We start from the raw sequence: 14,697 nt of genomic DNA, 5'->3' as shown, positions 1-14,697 counted from the left end.
CTTGATGATTTAGTTTTTTTATATACAGTATTTGTGCCATATACAAGATTACCATAACTCTAGGTACTGAGATAAATACCTTTATTGCAGCAACCATGGAATAAGCAGGATTTACTTTGGACCTTAGAGTAGATCTGAAGGGCAGTCTACACACTTATCTACCTCCACTAGTACTATTTCTGACATCAAACATCTGAGAGAGTTCTGAATAGGCCACATTTTTTTCAAATAAAAGGAATCTGCCACCAAAAGAAGTTTCTTCTTCCCCTAAATGAGGATCACAAAAAATCATCAGATGCTGATTTACTAGCTGTTCAGGCCTGGATCAGTGACAGTTTTAGGATCTTTTTAAATATCTTGTGACAGAATTATGCATCTTGACCAGTAAGTAATGCAGCTTTCTCATGACATAAATCATTTGTTTCTAGTCCTGGCATTTAATCAGATACTGGATCTGAAAACTGCAATCCCATAACTGAATAAAAAAATCATAAAAGCTGCATTTTCTAAACTAATATTTCTGTTAACTTTTTTTCACAGGGGAAGAGGCTCATATGCTAACTAATAAGGCAGCCTGGCCTTAGAGGCAGACCGATTCTTAAAAAGAATAAAAACTTATGAGAGAACTTTCTAAATAGACTTTGTCTAGACTCTTTTGGTGCTTGCAGAATATGGCGGTGGGAGGGGAGAAGGACGCATCGTGGAAAGCTGAGTTTGAGATGGCCTGTGTAACTCCAGATGACACAGCCCCTTGACAAAGATGGTCATCCATCCCCAGACTTATGTCAGTGAACAATTTATACCACAATTTGTGCCATTCTATCATTATACCCCACACAGCGCATATTTATGAAAACAGTTACAGCCTGCATTTCACAAACCAGGGTATAAATTCACTTGCTGGAGGGGAACTGGGTATCTAGTGGCTTTGTTATGGTCATCCTAAACTCCTAACTAAAAACTGTACCTAATAGTATCCACATCATGGTGTATGTAGATAATGCCAAGAACTTATTGGTAGGGCCCTACCAAATTCACAGCCATGAAAAACCCATCACAGACCATGAAATCTCGTCTCGTGTGCTTTTACCCTGTACGATACAGATTTCACGGGGGAGACCAGTGTTTCTCAAATTGGGGGTCCTGACCCAAAAGGGAGTTGCGGGGGAGGGGCGTTATTGCCACTCTTACTTCTGCGCTGCCTTCAGAACTGAGCAGCCAGAGAGTGGCTGCTGTTAGCTGGACGCCCGGCTCTGAAGGTAGTGCCCGCCCAGCAGCAGCACAGAAGTAAGGGTGGCAATGCAATATCGTACCATGCCACCCTCACTTCTGCACTGCTGCCTTCAGAGCTGGGCGGCCGGAGAGTGGCGGCTGCTGACTGAGGGCCCAGCTCTGCAGGGAGCAGCGCAGAAGTCAGGGTGGCAATACCACACCAGGCCATCCTTCTGAGCTGCTTCTGGTGGCGGCTCTGCCTTCAGAGCTCAGTAGTACCGCAACTTTTCTCTTTCTCCCCACCCCCGGCACCCCACACACACACACACACACACTAACCTGGCCACCTTCCCACAACTCCTTTTTGGGTCAAGACTCCTATAATTACAACACGGTTCAATTTCAGATTTAAATAGCTGAAATCATGAAATGTACGATTTCTAAAATCCTATGACCATGAAATTGACCAAAATGGACTGTAAATTTGGTAGGGCCCTACTTATAGGCAAAGATTTTCAAAAATCTCCTGAGGTCATATTTAGGCATGTTTAATTTTTTTCAGAAGGTTGGTAGGAGCTGCTGGGTGCTCAGCACTTCTGAGAATCAGGCAGGTGCTTAAATATAGAATTAAAAGCCCAACTTCAGGCTCCTCTTTTTGAATCTCTTGGCTGGACTCTGTATGAACACAGACACTAGAAGTTGCAGTGAGGGAAATAGCCAGCAAAATGAGGAACTAGCCTTCACTAAGGGTGGGCCCATTGACATTGCTTTCCTCCATTCAGAATAGCTGCCACTCTTACATACCCATTCAGCTAGCTCATGCCAGTTCTCTCAGGAGGTCTAGTGAAAACATGTATGGGCCAGAGTTTTGCAAAACTTGTTTGCTAAAGCCAAATGTCCCAGGATTGTTTAACTCTCTGCAGATGTTAAGATTAGTTTCATTCTGCTGCAGGCTGGGGGTTTATGGGTTTTGCAAGAAATTAGGCAAAACCCAGTGCTTTGGGTTGTATTATTTTGAGTGAAGCTCTACATTCAGAGCTCAGGAGGCGCAGATTCTGGCAAGCCAAAAGGCTTGTCAAACACTAGGACCCAACACCCCCCATTCCCCCCAAGTCGTTAAAGCTCCACTGTTAGGGTAAAATACTCTGCCAAGATGATCTGCAGATCTTTGCTATGGAACCAACTTTCCAGTCACCCACATGGGGGAAACTGGGACACCCCCATCAGCTGTAAGAGTTTGTGTGAAAACTCCCTGCTCCCTTGTGGAAAAGGGTCAGTTGTATCTCTGAAGGCAGGTGGAACTTCTGCATTAAGGAAGCAGAAAAACAGCCTGAAGCACTCACTATATTCATCAGCTTGTGACTAACTGGCAGGCTAAAAATGTTGTCTTTCCACTAGATACATAAATACATGGCTAGCTGAGTGCAATGGTTAATGTATGTTGGGGGCCCATAGAGATGTAATAAGGCTAAACCAGTCAGGGCTGGAACTGAGTTGTTGTGAATATGAATAGTATAGCATGTAGCATGGGGAATTCTGCTCTTCTTGGGGAATGGCACATAGGTAGGCGGAAGGGCAGGGGTGCTCCTTGATTTGTAGCTCAGCCCCATACATGGTTCTACCTAGGAGCAGTCAGTGTCTCCATTTTTAGCTGTGGTGGCGCGCCTCTGCATTCCCTCTTGCCGTATTTATGTAAAAGTGTTCTTGACTTACAGCAACAAAACTTCAAGCAGAAAGTGGTGGCGTTGCTGAGAAGGTTTAAAGTCTCTGATGAGGTAAGTTAGTTAACACTCACTTATACCTCAGACATGCTGCTTCATGAGTTCAGCTTATTTTCAGGCTGTTTCTCCTCCTTTCTCTCTTCTCACATCTGTACTGGGAATTGTCCCGAGTTCCCCAGTCACTTTGCCCAACATTCTGAAGCTTTGTTTGGACCTCAGTTGAACAGGGCCAGTTCAGTACTAAGTTCAAAAAGCCATCAAGATTTTCTGGATGCAGTTTTGTCAAAGATTTAAAAGACACTTGTACACCCACTTGCTTACAGACTGGTTTGTAATCATACCTGACCCTTTCAAGGACTAGTAGTCTGGTGTTTGTTGCCCATTAAGTTAGATCGCAGTTTATTTTCTTATTGCCCTTATTATAAAAGCTTAGCAAAATATGCTGAGGAAACAAAAAAATCCCCAAGACAGTAAACCATCCAGTGAAAGCTGAAAAAAGACGACAGAGACATAAAAGAAAATGTAAGCAAACTTTTAAAAAGCATCCGATGCAAGTGCAGCCCGACAGTTCACACAATTTGAACTGCCCCATCCATATGAAACACACCAAACACAACCACCGTGTCCCCGTAGAGGTAAATAAATGATCCCACGGGAAAGTAACTAGCCAGATGATTCAGCTGAAAGCAACTCATTCCACCTTGGTACTTTATTCTTCCAAACATAGCTGCTAAGGGAAAATAAGGCACTTGACCCCTCTGGTGCCCCAAGCTGTTGGGTTCCCCATATCTCATGGCACCAAGTAAACATCCTTGTCAAAATCACTGTTTCCTTGCTATCCAGTCCTTAAGTAATCCTTCCGTCTGTAAAGTACTGTTCCATAGACTCTCACTCCAGCCATGTTGGCCTTCATACAGAACCCGTGCTATGTAGGAGGCCCCCTGTTTGTGGCAGGTGCAATACCTGCAAAATAGACTGTTCTTCCATGGATGGAACGCCCTAAATTTACCCTCCCCTCCCCCCCCACCTTTCATTCCTGTTCCTACTAAGGAAAAACAACTCTGCAGGAATAGTATTGTAGCTGAGATCTGGGCTAGCTGCACTGCAGCTGTTCAGGAGAGAGCACCCTCTTGTGCTGGCTTTAGGATTGGCACCAGACTGCACCCATCTCAAGATCCTACTCTAACTGTAGATGTTTTGTTCCTGTCAGCTTCTCACATGTGAGGAAGCTGATGGAAGCTTTGGTTTATGGACTTTCTACTAGATTTTTGTTAACCTTCAGTTTGCTAATGAGGGAAATCCCATCTGGATATAATCTTTTATTCCTTTAATTGCTTGCAAATAATATATTGAAATAAGTCAGAAGGAGCTGGAGAGTCCATTCAAGGTTAGGTGACCTGGATAGAATACAGGGTGGAATATTATGTACTTTTTATACTGTTGGTAGAATATTTATAATGGGCTCACACTCTAAAGTTACATTTATAAAAGGGCTGTTAAATGATCAGTAAATATTTTAATAACTAGTTAAAGATTCTTAGTCTGACAGGTGAATAGGTTGCTTATAACATCTATAACCACTTTTACTGATATGCTTATAAATCATCTATAATACACAGAACTCATGTCTGTAACAGGCTTAAACATCTATGAACCCTTTAAAACCTATAAATGGAACTTGCATACAGAGTGACTCACAGTGACGTATTCTGAGATTGGCCTGAAATTTGGGGGCCAACAGAAATACCAGCCTATTGTACAGCAGTCGCTGTGTGTGCTGAAATGACTTGGGATGGATCTGTCCCCTAATCATTTCTGCGCTGCCTGGTTGTATCCACGTGTCTTGTGCTTAGGTTCTGGATTCAGAGCAGGACCCAGCAGAGCATGTGCCGGAAGTGGAGGAAGACTTGGATCTTCTGTATGATACACTGGATATAGACAACCCCAGTGACAGTGGCCCTGAAATGGAAGATGACGACAGTGTCCTCAGCACTCCTAAACCAAAGTTAAAGTAAGGGAATTTGGCTCTGGTGTCGGTATGGGCTTGAAGAAGCCATAGGTAAAATTAATTGGTTGAGAAACAAAACAATGCTTGGCTGCTAAAGTGCTCTACAGCCTCCATTTCCAGCTAAGAGTTTGGATATATTTTTTTTGGAAGTGGGGGGGAATTGAAAATGAATCCCCTCTTACACCATTTATAATTACGTGTTACATTCATTCCATTCCTACTTTCCTTTTCTCCTTGACCTGGCAATGGGTCACGGTATGTATTTTAACCACAGCATGAAAGATTTGCACATGCTGGGCAAGAGTTTACATCTTATCCCGTTAGCCCTGCTCTCATCACATCCTGTTGTTAAGTGTGCTGCCTGGTCTTATGCATTGCAGACAGAACAGAGGAGGGTGCTATTTGATGCCTATGTCAGACAGATGGAGGTGCAAAGTGCCCATTGGCAGTAAGTGGAACTAAAAACTATATGCACACATCCCCCTGCTGGGGAAGAGGAAGAGAGGATGGGAGAAGAATGCGCCAGATGGAGTCATCAGACCAGAACCAGCAGCAATTGAAAGTCGAGAGAGGCCAGGCTGTGAGGGAGTGTATGGTAGGTCCAGGAGGAGGAGGGTGAATTATGGGAAAGGTTGTTAGATGCCATTGTGAGATGGCTTCAGTGGAGTGGAAAAGGTAGAAACCAGACCGGGGTGGAGTTGGAAGAGAGGAATTTGAAGCAGTGGTTGTGAAGGGCACTCTCAATGAATTTAGAGGAGAAAGGAGATGGGGCAGTGGCTGGAGAGGCAGGTGAAGTCAAGAAGGACGCTTTGCTGATGGGGTTAATTGGGGCACGCCTAGATTTTGAGGGGAGCAAGCTAATCAAGACAGCAAATGGAAGGGAAAGCGATAGCCAGGTGGGGATTGTGTTGAGGTGAGTGGAGGGGGTTTGGGGGAGAGAGCAGACAAGGAGCCATGGGATTGGGGAGAATGAGAGGCTGTTGGAAGCTGCAGAGGCAGGGAGAAGGAAAGCCAAGGGAGATCTTGTAAAGCTGTGTCTTTGAAAAAGGTGGCAAGACCTTGTGTGGGAGGGATGGTTTCAATGGGGAATCAAAGGCAGGAAATGAGTGCCAGGAGAATTGTTTTACAATGAGTATGCCAGGCCTGACAGAGGAGAGAACCTAGTATCATTTAATGTTCCGATGATGAAAAGCTAGCATTCCAGTGAGTCAGTATGGTCTGTGTTAAATGGATTAAATGCCAGCTAGCTGATAGGTTGCAAAATGTAATTGTTAATTGGGGAATGATCAACTAGAAAGGCTGAGAATCTGTTCCTGGTCAATGCTATTCAGTAATTTGTGAATGAACTGGAAGAAAATGTAAAGTCTATTGCTGACAGTTTGCAGGTGATGACACAGACTGGTAGCAGGTAAGTTACTAGGACAGGTTGCTTGTAGAAGGACATAGACCACTTGGTAAACTGGGCAAAGTCAGATATCCATCTTCATGTGGTCAAATGGAAGGTCTTACATCTACGAACTAAAAATATAGGATATACCTAAAGAATGGGGGACTAAATTATGTCAAGAAATGATTCTGCAAAGGGCTTGCAGGTGATGGTGGGTACATTGAAAGCTTGTGTTCAGTTGATTGGTGCTGGGGTTAAAAGGGCCAACTCAGCATTTGGATATGAACAAGGAAATATCGAATAGGAAGGTGATACTATTATCTCTTCATGCAGCATTAAGGAAACTGTTTCTGGAAGCCTGCGTTCATTCCGGTGTCCACATTTTACAAGAAGGTTGAAAAATTGCAGGGTTTATAAAGCTAAATGATTTGCAGAATGGAAAACATCTCTAAAATGAGAGACTATTATACATTATGATCAAGTAACCACTTAACCTTGTTTGTTAAACCAAGTACCTGTGTTGGTAGAAGACATGATAAGAGATGGTTCTTAAACCTATAAGACAAAGGCATGACAAGAGCCCTTGGCTGGAAGCTAAGCTACATAAGTTCAAACTGAAAATAAGGTGCAGATTTTTAAAACTGAGGCTGATTTGACTATCAGAACAGATTAAGAATTTACTATACCTCTTGGCAATCATTTTAACTTAAATCAAGACTCGATGTCTGTCTAAAAGATACATTCTAGCTCAGCCAGAAGTTTTGGGGGGCTTGGTGCAGACTCTCACAGCATGAAGCTCTATGGCCTGTTATATAGAAGGTTGAACTGGATGATCACAGTGCCAAGAGCATAAAAATCTATTTAAATTTCATTTCAATTTGATAAGTCACTTTAAGGCCTGAAGTTACTGTAATCTCTGTGGCTCGAAAGCTTCTCTTTCGCCACCAGAAGTTGGTCCAATAAAAGATATTACCTCAACCACCTTTTCTCTATTATCTGTTAAAATAAATTAAATGCTAAATCAGTTACTTCTCATAGACTTGAATGAGTTAAAAGCTGCTTTTTATATAGAGTCAGGGGACAACATCTCTACTTTTTGGGTCAGTCTTTATAAATACGGCACAGTGTCAAGTACCGCGTTATGTACAGTCTTTATAATAGTGTGAATGCTGGGGTACACTTTTTTCCTTATCATAGAATCATAGAATATCAGGGTTGGAAGGGACCTCAGGAGGTCATCTAGTCCAACCCCCTGCTCAAAGCAGGACCAATCCCCAATTAAATCATCCCAGCCAGGGCTTTGTCAAGCCTGACCTTAAAAACTTCTAAGGAAGGAGATTCTACCACCTCCCTAGGTAACGCATTCCAGTGTTTCACCACCCTCCTAGTGAAGAAGTTTTTCCTAATATCCAACCTAAACCTCCCCTTATGTCAGTACAGTACTTCCAGTTTGTGTAGAAAAGCATTCACTTTAGTTACGTTGGGTTTCAGTTGAGCAGACATACTTGTAGTTTCATGTTTACAGTTAAACCATCAGTCATCTAGTGTTCTTCATTGTGTAGCTTTAATTAGATTTCAATAATAAGGGTTGCCAGGGAATCTGAGGGTCCTTTTCAACTTATTAAAAAGTTTGGTTTTGTATATTTTTAGGTGAATTCCAATTTTTTTCCAAGTGTAGCTTGACACTAATCATAATTTAAAAGTTCATTTAGTAAATCAGAAATACATCATTTACCATTGTGTAGCATTAAAGATGTAGAAATTAATCATCTGAATAAGTGTAAAGTTGTATGATAGCCTAAATCTGTATAATTATAGTGCAGCCTCTGGGTTAGGAAAAAATACCAAACCTAGTGTAAAGAGTATATGAATCCAATCAGCAAGTTCTAAAGGTTATACCAACCGTGAGAATGAACTTTCCTTGGGAAAATAACTAAAGTACAAACAGAAAAAAAATAAATTAAGATTATCTACGTGCTGATGTAAATCATGATGAAAAGTGGTGAGTTAAATCCACCCTGCCATGGTGGTCCCTTCTGGCCTTAACATCTATGAAATTTCAGGTTGAGGGACATCTACGTGTCTGCAGGGCTTTCTCCAGAGGGGGTCAGAGATGCAGGAGCAGGATTGGTGAAGCAGATTTTGAGCGTGATCCAGGTTGCAGGGGCAGATTTTGCAGTGGAAGAGAGAGACAGTGGGAGTGGAGGGAATTGGCAATGGAGTCGGCAGGGGAAAGGGGGACTGAGTGATATAGAAGCCATGGACGTGGGTGGGTTAGAAGTCGAAGAGCTGGGGGGGCGGGGGAGTTGCAAGAAATGAGGATGAAGTGCAAGGAGGAAGGAGAGAGTAGAGCTGACTTTCATTCCACATAGTTTAAAAATCTGAATTAATCCTGGGACCAGTCATCTGAGGTTGGCCCACAAGAGCTCCGCTTTTACAGAGCGGTACACTTAGAGGTAAGGGACTGGCTCATGGTTGCAGTCAGTCACTAGCAGAGCTAGAATCAGGATCCCGGGTATTCTGACCCCCGTTCCTATGCTCGAACCATCAAACTCTACTCTCCGTTCTTCCTCCGACACAAATGGCAACTGCTAACAAATCCCTGATGAACTAATGAGGGGTGGGGGGGCAATTAGACCCTCTGGATATCTGTCTGATTTTAGATTAGGAGTGTGGGAGCAGTGGCCATTGGTTTCTTTCTCAGCAGATAACCATATCTTCTGTCTGTCTTGTCTTAGACCATATTTTGAAGGCCTGTCACACTCCAGCTCTCAGACAGAAATTGGTAGCATCCACAGCATCAGAAGCCAAAGAGAGCCATCAAGTCCTGTAAGTCACTGTTTCCAAAGGGTTATTTATTGGCAGAATGATGTTGCTACAGCACGGTGTACTCTTCCCAACCAAATAGCAACATTTCACCTGAAATAAATGTACACTAGCCAAGCAGTATTAACCTGCCATGTAGTTGAATGTGTTCAACCTTGATGATCATGCTGTGCTGTAATTCATGCCAATACCAGCCTCTTTCTTTGTGTCTAATTCTGCATAGCTGGTGAGTGAGGCATGAATCCAGTGCTAAGAGAGCCTGGGTAAATTTAAAAAGCAGAGTTGCAGAAGTTTGAGTTTCCCATGGCAGTAAGTTAGACTGCATGTTTTGCCTGTTTACGATGTTAAAAGGTTTACTAAACAATCCTACATTCAATTCCACATAAGAACCGGAGTAGCAAATGTTTCCTGTAGGAGCCTTAACTGCTTGAGCATTGCATGCATGTGTCTGTGTTTAAAACATTCAGATAGCAGTGCCCATCGGGGCAACCACACCCCACCTATGCCCTCTTGTGGGGCCCCTGACTTATATATGGGAAGGGTTGAGTGCCATCCCAAATGCACCACAGTTCTGTATGATGTCTGTAGTCAGGACAGGACTCAGAGGTGCTCTCAGGTGTATATGAAGTAGGGCTTTGTTCACAGGCAGGAGTAGTTTTAGTTGGGGTTGGGATTCGGTACCTAGAACCCTTCAGACTGAACTAAGAGGTGGTCGTGTGGCTGCCTTGGCATGGCTCCAGGGTGGGCGGAGAGGGGTGCTGCTTAAAGGAAACTGTTTTGGGGGCAAGGTGCTGTTGTGCAGATGGCATCTTGGGTTTTGATGTGAACAGTCAGGCTTGGACTTTGTCTGCTCTCCTTTGGCAAGAAGCCCCATAAAAAAGGTCTTGATGCAGCCAACATTCTGCCCCCAGCACCTGCCTCAGTCTTCCAAGCAGCAGCATCCCTGTGAACCATTATGTTTGTACCTCATGTGTGACTGTCTCTGGCAGAATCAGACCCTGTCCATTAAGGAAGCCAGTGGAGCCGACAGAGCAGGGGTGTTGAAGGTGGGCTGCTGTGTGCTGTTGCGCCCTCAGTATCAGTTAATGTTCAACCCCGGGCGGTATCAAAACCACTGCTGGAGGCCTTGTGGGGGTTGGGATCTCTGCGGAAAGAGGCTTTCCCTGACAATAGTTTGCCAGGCCATCTTCTGTTATGGCTTCCTAATTGACAGGTGTTTTAGTGAAACATTTCATTGTTTAAATTGAAGATCTGAGGGCGGTTCAGGGTCTGTGTATGTTAGCCTTGGACTGGCAAGGTAGTGACCACCTAAACCTCCTGTGAATACTGCCCAGCAGCCCTCCATTGTGAATCTGGCTTGGAAGCAGTGAGGTATGAAGTGCACATCTGTAGGGCTGTGTGCTCTAGTGCAGGGGTTCTCAACCTTTTCTTTCTGAGGCCCTCCAACAAAATCCCAAATGAATTAATGGGGGCAAAAACTCCACAGCCCATCTTTGCCACAACAACTGGTGTTCTGCATAGAAGAGCCAGGGCTGATGTTAGGGGGTAGCAAGCAGGGCAGTTGCCCAGAGCCCCACAAAGCTAAGTTGCTTGGGCTTCAGCCCTGCTTGGCAGACCCCCTGAAACCTGCTTACGGCCCCCGGTGGAGAGCCACTGCTCTAGTGTGCCATGCTTTGATGACTTTCTCTTGCCAAACAGGTAGAAGTGCCTGAAAAGACAAAGAGCCCTGGAAGCAAACATCCAGGCGACAGTATCTCTGACACTATGTCTTATGTAAGTTTAAAAACTCATTTGGTAACGTTCATCCAGTAGTTTGTGTTCGCTATCCGTCATACACTGGGTGGGCTTTGTCTATATCATCATGGCAAAGCCCAAAGGGACGTAGCCTTGCAGATCAGTCTCTAGCTAACTTCTTAAGATGGTCTGGCTGGGGGTTGAGTTTATGTCCATTCCTGGCGATCTTATCACACCATGAAAGCTTTCGTTATGAGTAGTTGATGTGGGCGGAACATGGTTGGTGTATCTGCTAGAGCCAGGGAGAGCAGAGGATTTCTGTGGCTTTTCACATCACTATTTGTGTTTGTAGGAGCCTAGCCAGCAAGACTCCCAGGAAGCAGAACTCTCCACGCTGGATGTGTTCATTGAGAAGCTCCCACCAAGTGGAAAAATCACCAAGACAGAGTCTCTCATTATTCCTTCCACCAGGTAACACCCTAAGCAGCAATAGCAGCAGGCATCACATCTGCTATTGGAACTGGCTAATATGGTATGGAAGCGCTTCATTTTTTATATAGTGCACCACTTCAGTTTATGCAGCAAGGGTAATCAGCTGTCTTTGGTCACACTTATCTGACCCCCATTACATAGTATCTGAGTGCCTCCTCAGTCCTGTGAGGTAGAGCAGTGTTCAGCCCCTGGAATAAGGGTCTCATTTCATCAGCAGAGGCTATGTCTGCAGGATTGGTTTGATGGTCTTCCTTCCACGCTTCCTCAGCTAGGATGGTAGCTGGCTGGGACTTGGCTCCTTGAGGGCACGTCAAGGTGGGTGTGGATGGGGTAGGAGCTGGGAGGTGCAGTTCTCAGGGACCGACTCCAACCTGCAGGATGCCTGGGATGGAAGGAGTGGAGGGACTGCAGGTTATGTGGAATATTGAACTGAATCATGTTCTGACAATCAGGTCCCTTTTGAGAGGTGTCATGGTGGACAGCCAAAATTATTAGTCTCTTCTGACAACGTGACCGTCAAGCTGAAAGATCAGATGTTCCTTATGAACTGCTTTTGGAGGTAGACACAGTCACTTACCAGTTCCTATTGGCTTGTAGTGGTGACAGCTGTTTGGTCTATGGGTAATAAGGTGCTGGATCTCACTCCAGTTCCTAGCGGACAGATGTCATTTGCTTAATTTTGTGGCTTAGTTTGAAAAATCCCCTTGATAAATTAAAACTGATAGGCAGTAATTGGCTCCCTTGTAGGCATTCTTAGAAAAGAGGCCAAGAACTGAATAAGCCATGGAGAATCTGCTATCTCCCCACTAGAGGTGATGGGCCCTCCATGGTGGGTGATGTATGATGGCAGGGCAAAGGGGAGGATGTTTCTATTGCTGCTTCCTGTACTGTAATGGCAGGGACCTTAGGCCCCAGGGCTGCTAATCCAAAGACATTCACCAATACTAACACCGGACAAAGTTTATATACAAATGATTTATTAAAAAATTGAAGTGGTCTAGCTGCCTTGTTTGTCCAGCAGGGCAGTTTGAAGTCACTGGGGTTAGAGTAGCTTGGATTTCAGGGCTACCTTCAGTTAGTATTTCTGATTAGTCTTTCTCAAGCAAAGTGCTAGACATTCCTCTGGGGGGCAGGTTCATAAACTATGGAGGGGCAGGAGGTGTCTTGGGCTGTTGGCGGGTCTCTGACCTGAGCACACTATGCAGAATCCCCTTGATGCAGCTCAGGATAACCCTTCTGGCAAACAGCTTCTCTGTGGCCCTGAGTGAATGGTGACTGTGTAACCATTGCAATTTAGCAGGACAGAAGGGAAGCAAACTGGTCGCCGTGGGAGAAGCACTTCACTGAAGGAAAGGCAGCCAGCGAGGCCACAGAATGAGAGGGCAAACAGCCTGGACAATGAGCGCTCTCCAGACACCAGGCACCACCTGCAGGTGAGATGAGCTCCACCCCCTTCACAGCCTTCCGCTGTGCATCCTTCCCCAAAACATCCCCTGTGGCTCCTGTTCCACCGGCCTTCTCCCCTCTGAAGGCCAGGGATGTGGCTCCACCGGTACACGATGAGTTGAATTTTTTTCTCAGCTGATATCCCATTTTCTGTCTATTCTCGCTGCTTTTGGTTAGTGCGTTGCTTTATATCAACTAGGATGAGACTGAAAAAGACTGGGGCAAATGGCAGCAAAAAGAACTAAATGGTGATCTCTTAAGACTACCCCCAGGAAATGCCTAGTTTGAAACAGAGGGGTTCCCTAAGGTGATCCAGTGTCCATAGCACAAGGGGGGAAACACAAAAAGCCACATCAAGTCCTCAGAATCTGGGTCAGCTGACCCAGTCTCGCGTTAAAGAGCTAAAAAGGGCAGCGTAGACATTTCCGCTTGGTCTGGAGCCTGGGCTCGGAGACACCCCCCCCCCTCGCTGGGTTCCAGAGCCCAGACTTGAGCTCAAGTGGGAATGGCCACACTGCTGGTTTTAGCCAGACTGTGCAAGCCCTGCAAGCCAGAGCCAGTTGACTGGGGCTCTGAGATTCACTGCCACAGGTTGTTTTGCAATGTAGACGTACCCAAAGTGGTGTTTCTAGCAAAGTCCCTACTCCGTGTCCTGGGACTTTTATTAGCCACAGAATTTGGTAATATTGGACCCAGAAAAAAAAATTACTGAAAATCTAGCCCCCCAGCAGCGACTGTAGTTGATATTGGTTGATACAACTACTTTGTTGTTGTGTGTCCTTTTGTCATCACGGAATCACTGACAAAACAAATCCCAGCTACTTCAGTAGTATGTGGAATATGTGCTTTGGAAATGTTACTGGGTCTCTGCCTCATCATGCGGTAGAGCTCCCAGCTTCTATAAAAAACAGGGCTCTTGGAAGTGATGGAAATAGAACATAGTCTTATTTGTGTCTTTCATACAGAGCATCTCCGAGAACTTCACAAAAATAATGCTGCTGGTTCAGATCTATGACCAGTTTGTCCCACTGTTCCATTCTCTGTTTGGGGGTTTGTTTGTTTTTTTTGTATTCACAGATTCCAAGGAAAACTGTGTACGATCAGTTGAATCACATCCTGATTTCTGATGACCAGCTACCAGAAAATATTATTCTTGTCAATACTTCAGACTGGCAAGGCCAGGTAAGTGCAGGAGAACAGATGCTGAGCCCTAGGTTTTCCCGCAGGCAATTCCTGTTGCTCTCTGTACAGGGCAGGGAGGACAGGATTTTTAGCTTACATAAAAGGAAGAGCGAAGCAACCACTAAGGTTCATATTTTTCTATCTAGTAAATGGGTCTGATAGTATTTGGGAGTTGTGGCAGCAGGTAACTCATGGGCCGAGGGATCTTATTTTCACAGAGAATTATTGCACTTCAAGGCGGTTCTTAACATGAGCCTTCCATGAACACACCCCCTTCCACTTAAGGTGGCACTCTCCTGGGTTAATCAGATAAATTTTTTCCTTGCTCGTTGGAAATGGCTGAACGGTTTTTTCTCTCCAGGACACTTGAAAGGAAACCCTCAGAAAATGAATTGAGATGGGGTACTTGGACGGGGGGTGGGAGGAAGGGGATGCCCAGCAGTACGTATTCACAGGGACTCTCCTGGCCCTGTAATGGAGTGGAGGAGCAAAGGATAAAATCTTTGGATGCTACAGAACTAGCATAGGAGGGCAGTGCTAAGAGAGGCAGGGAATGTGTCCAGTAGAAGTGAGGAGGGGGGCAAGCAGAGTAAGAGTGCAGCAGTCAGATACTTGATGTCGTCATAAAAGTGAAATAAATGCAGGGCAGGATTAACTAATTCAGTGCTAGGGCTAAGAATTTTGGGCAC

At 44.8% G+C, this 14,697-nt stretch overlaps 1 protein-coding gene across 9 annotated transcripts in view; it reads left to right on the top strand.

The window, feature by feature from the left end:
* The window catches only part of PACS2 (phosphofurin acidic cluster sorting protein 2), a 174,671-nt gene that overhangs the window by 83,414 nt on the left and 76,560 nt on the right, over window positions 1-14,697 (top strand). For 6 of the 9 annotated variants that reach the window (XM_075131449.1, XM_075131446.1, XM_048861942.2 and 3 more), the window contains 7 exons: window positions 2,928-2,987; window positions 4,787-4,944; window positions 9,067-9,157; window positions 10,853-10,927; window positions 11,241-11,359; window positions 12,678-12,813; window positions 13,904-14,008. In XM_075131449.1, coding sequence (XP_074987550.1) covers window positions 2,928-2,987; window positions 4,787-4,944; window positions 9,067-9,157; window positions 10,853-10,927; window positions 11,241-11,359; window positions 12,678-12,813; window positions 13,904-14,008 — 744 coding nt within the window. The remainder of the gene's footprint in view (window positions 1-2,927; window positions 2,988-4,786; window positions 4,945-9,066; window positions 9,158-10,852; window positions 10,928-11,240; window positions 11,360-12,677; window positions 12,814-13,903; window positions 14,009-14,697) is intronic. The other 3 variants (XM_048861946.2, XM_048861939.2, XM_075131445.1) reach the window with 1 other exon arrangement.

This window comes from Caretta caretta, chromosome 8, assembly GCF_965140235.1.
Source record: "Caretta caretta isolate rCarCar2 chromosome 8, rCarCar1.hap1, whole genome shotgun sequence".
NCBI lineage: Eukaryota > Metazoa > Chordata > Testudines > Cheloniidae > Caretta > Caretta caretta.
The sequence above is the reverse complement of the archived record's forward strand: the minus strand, read 5'-3'. Positions and strand labels throughout refer to the sequence as shown.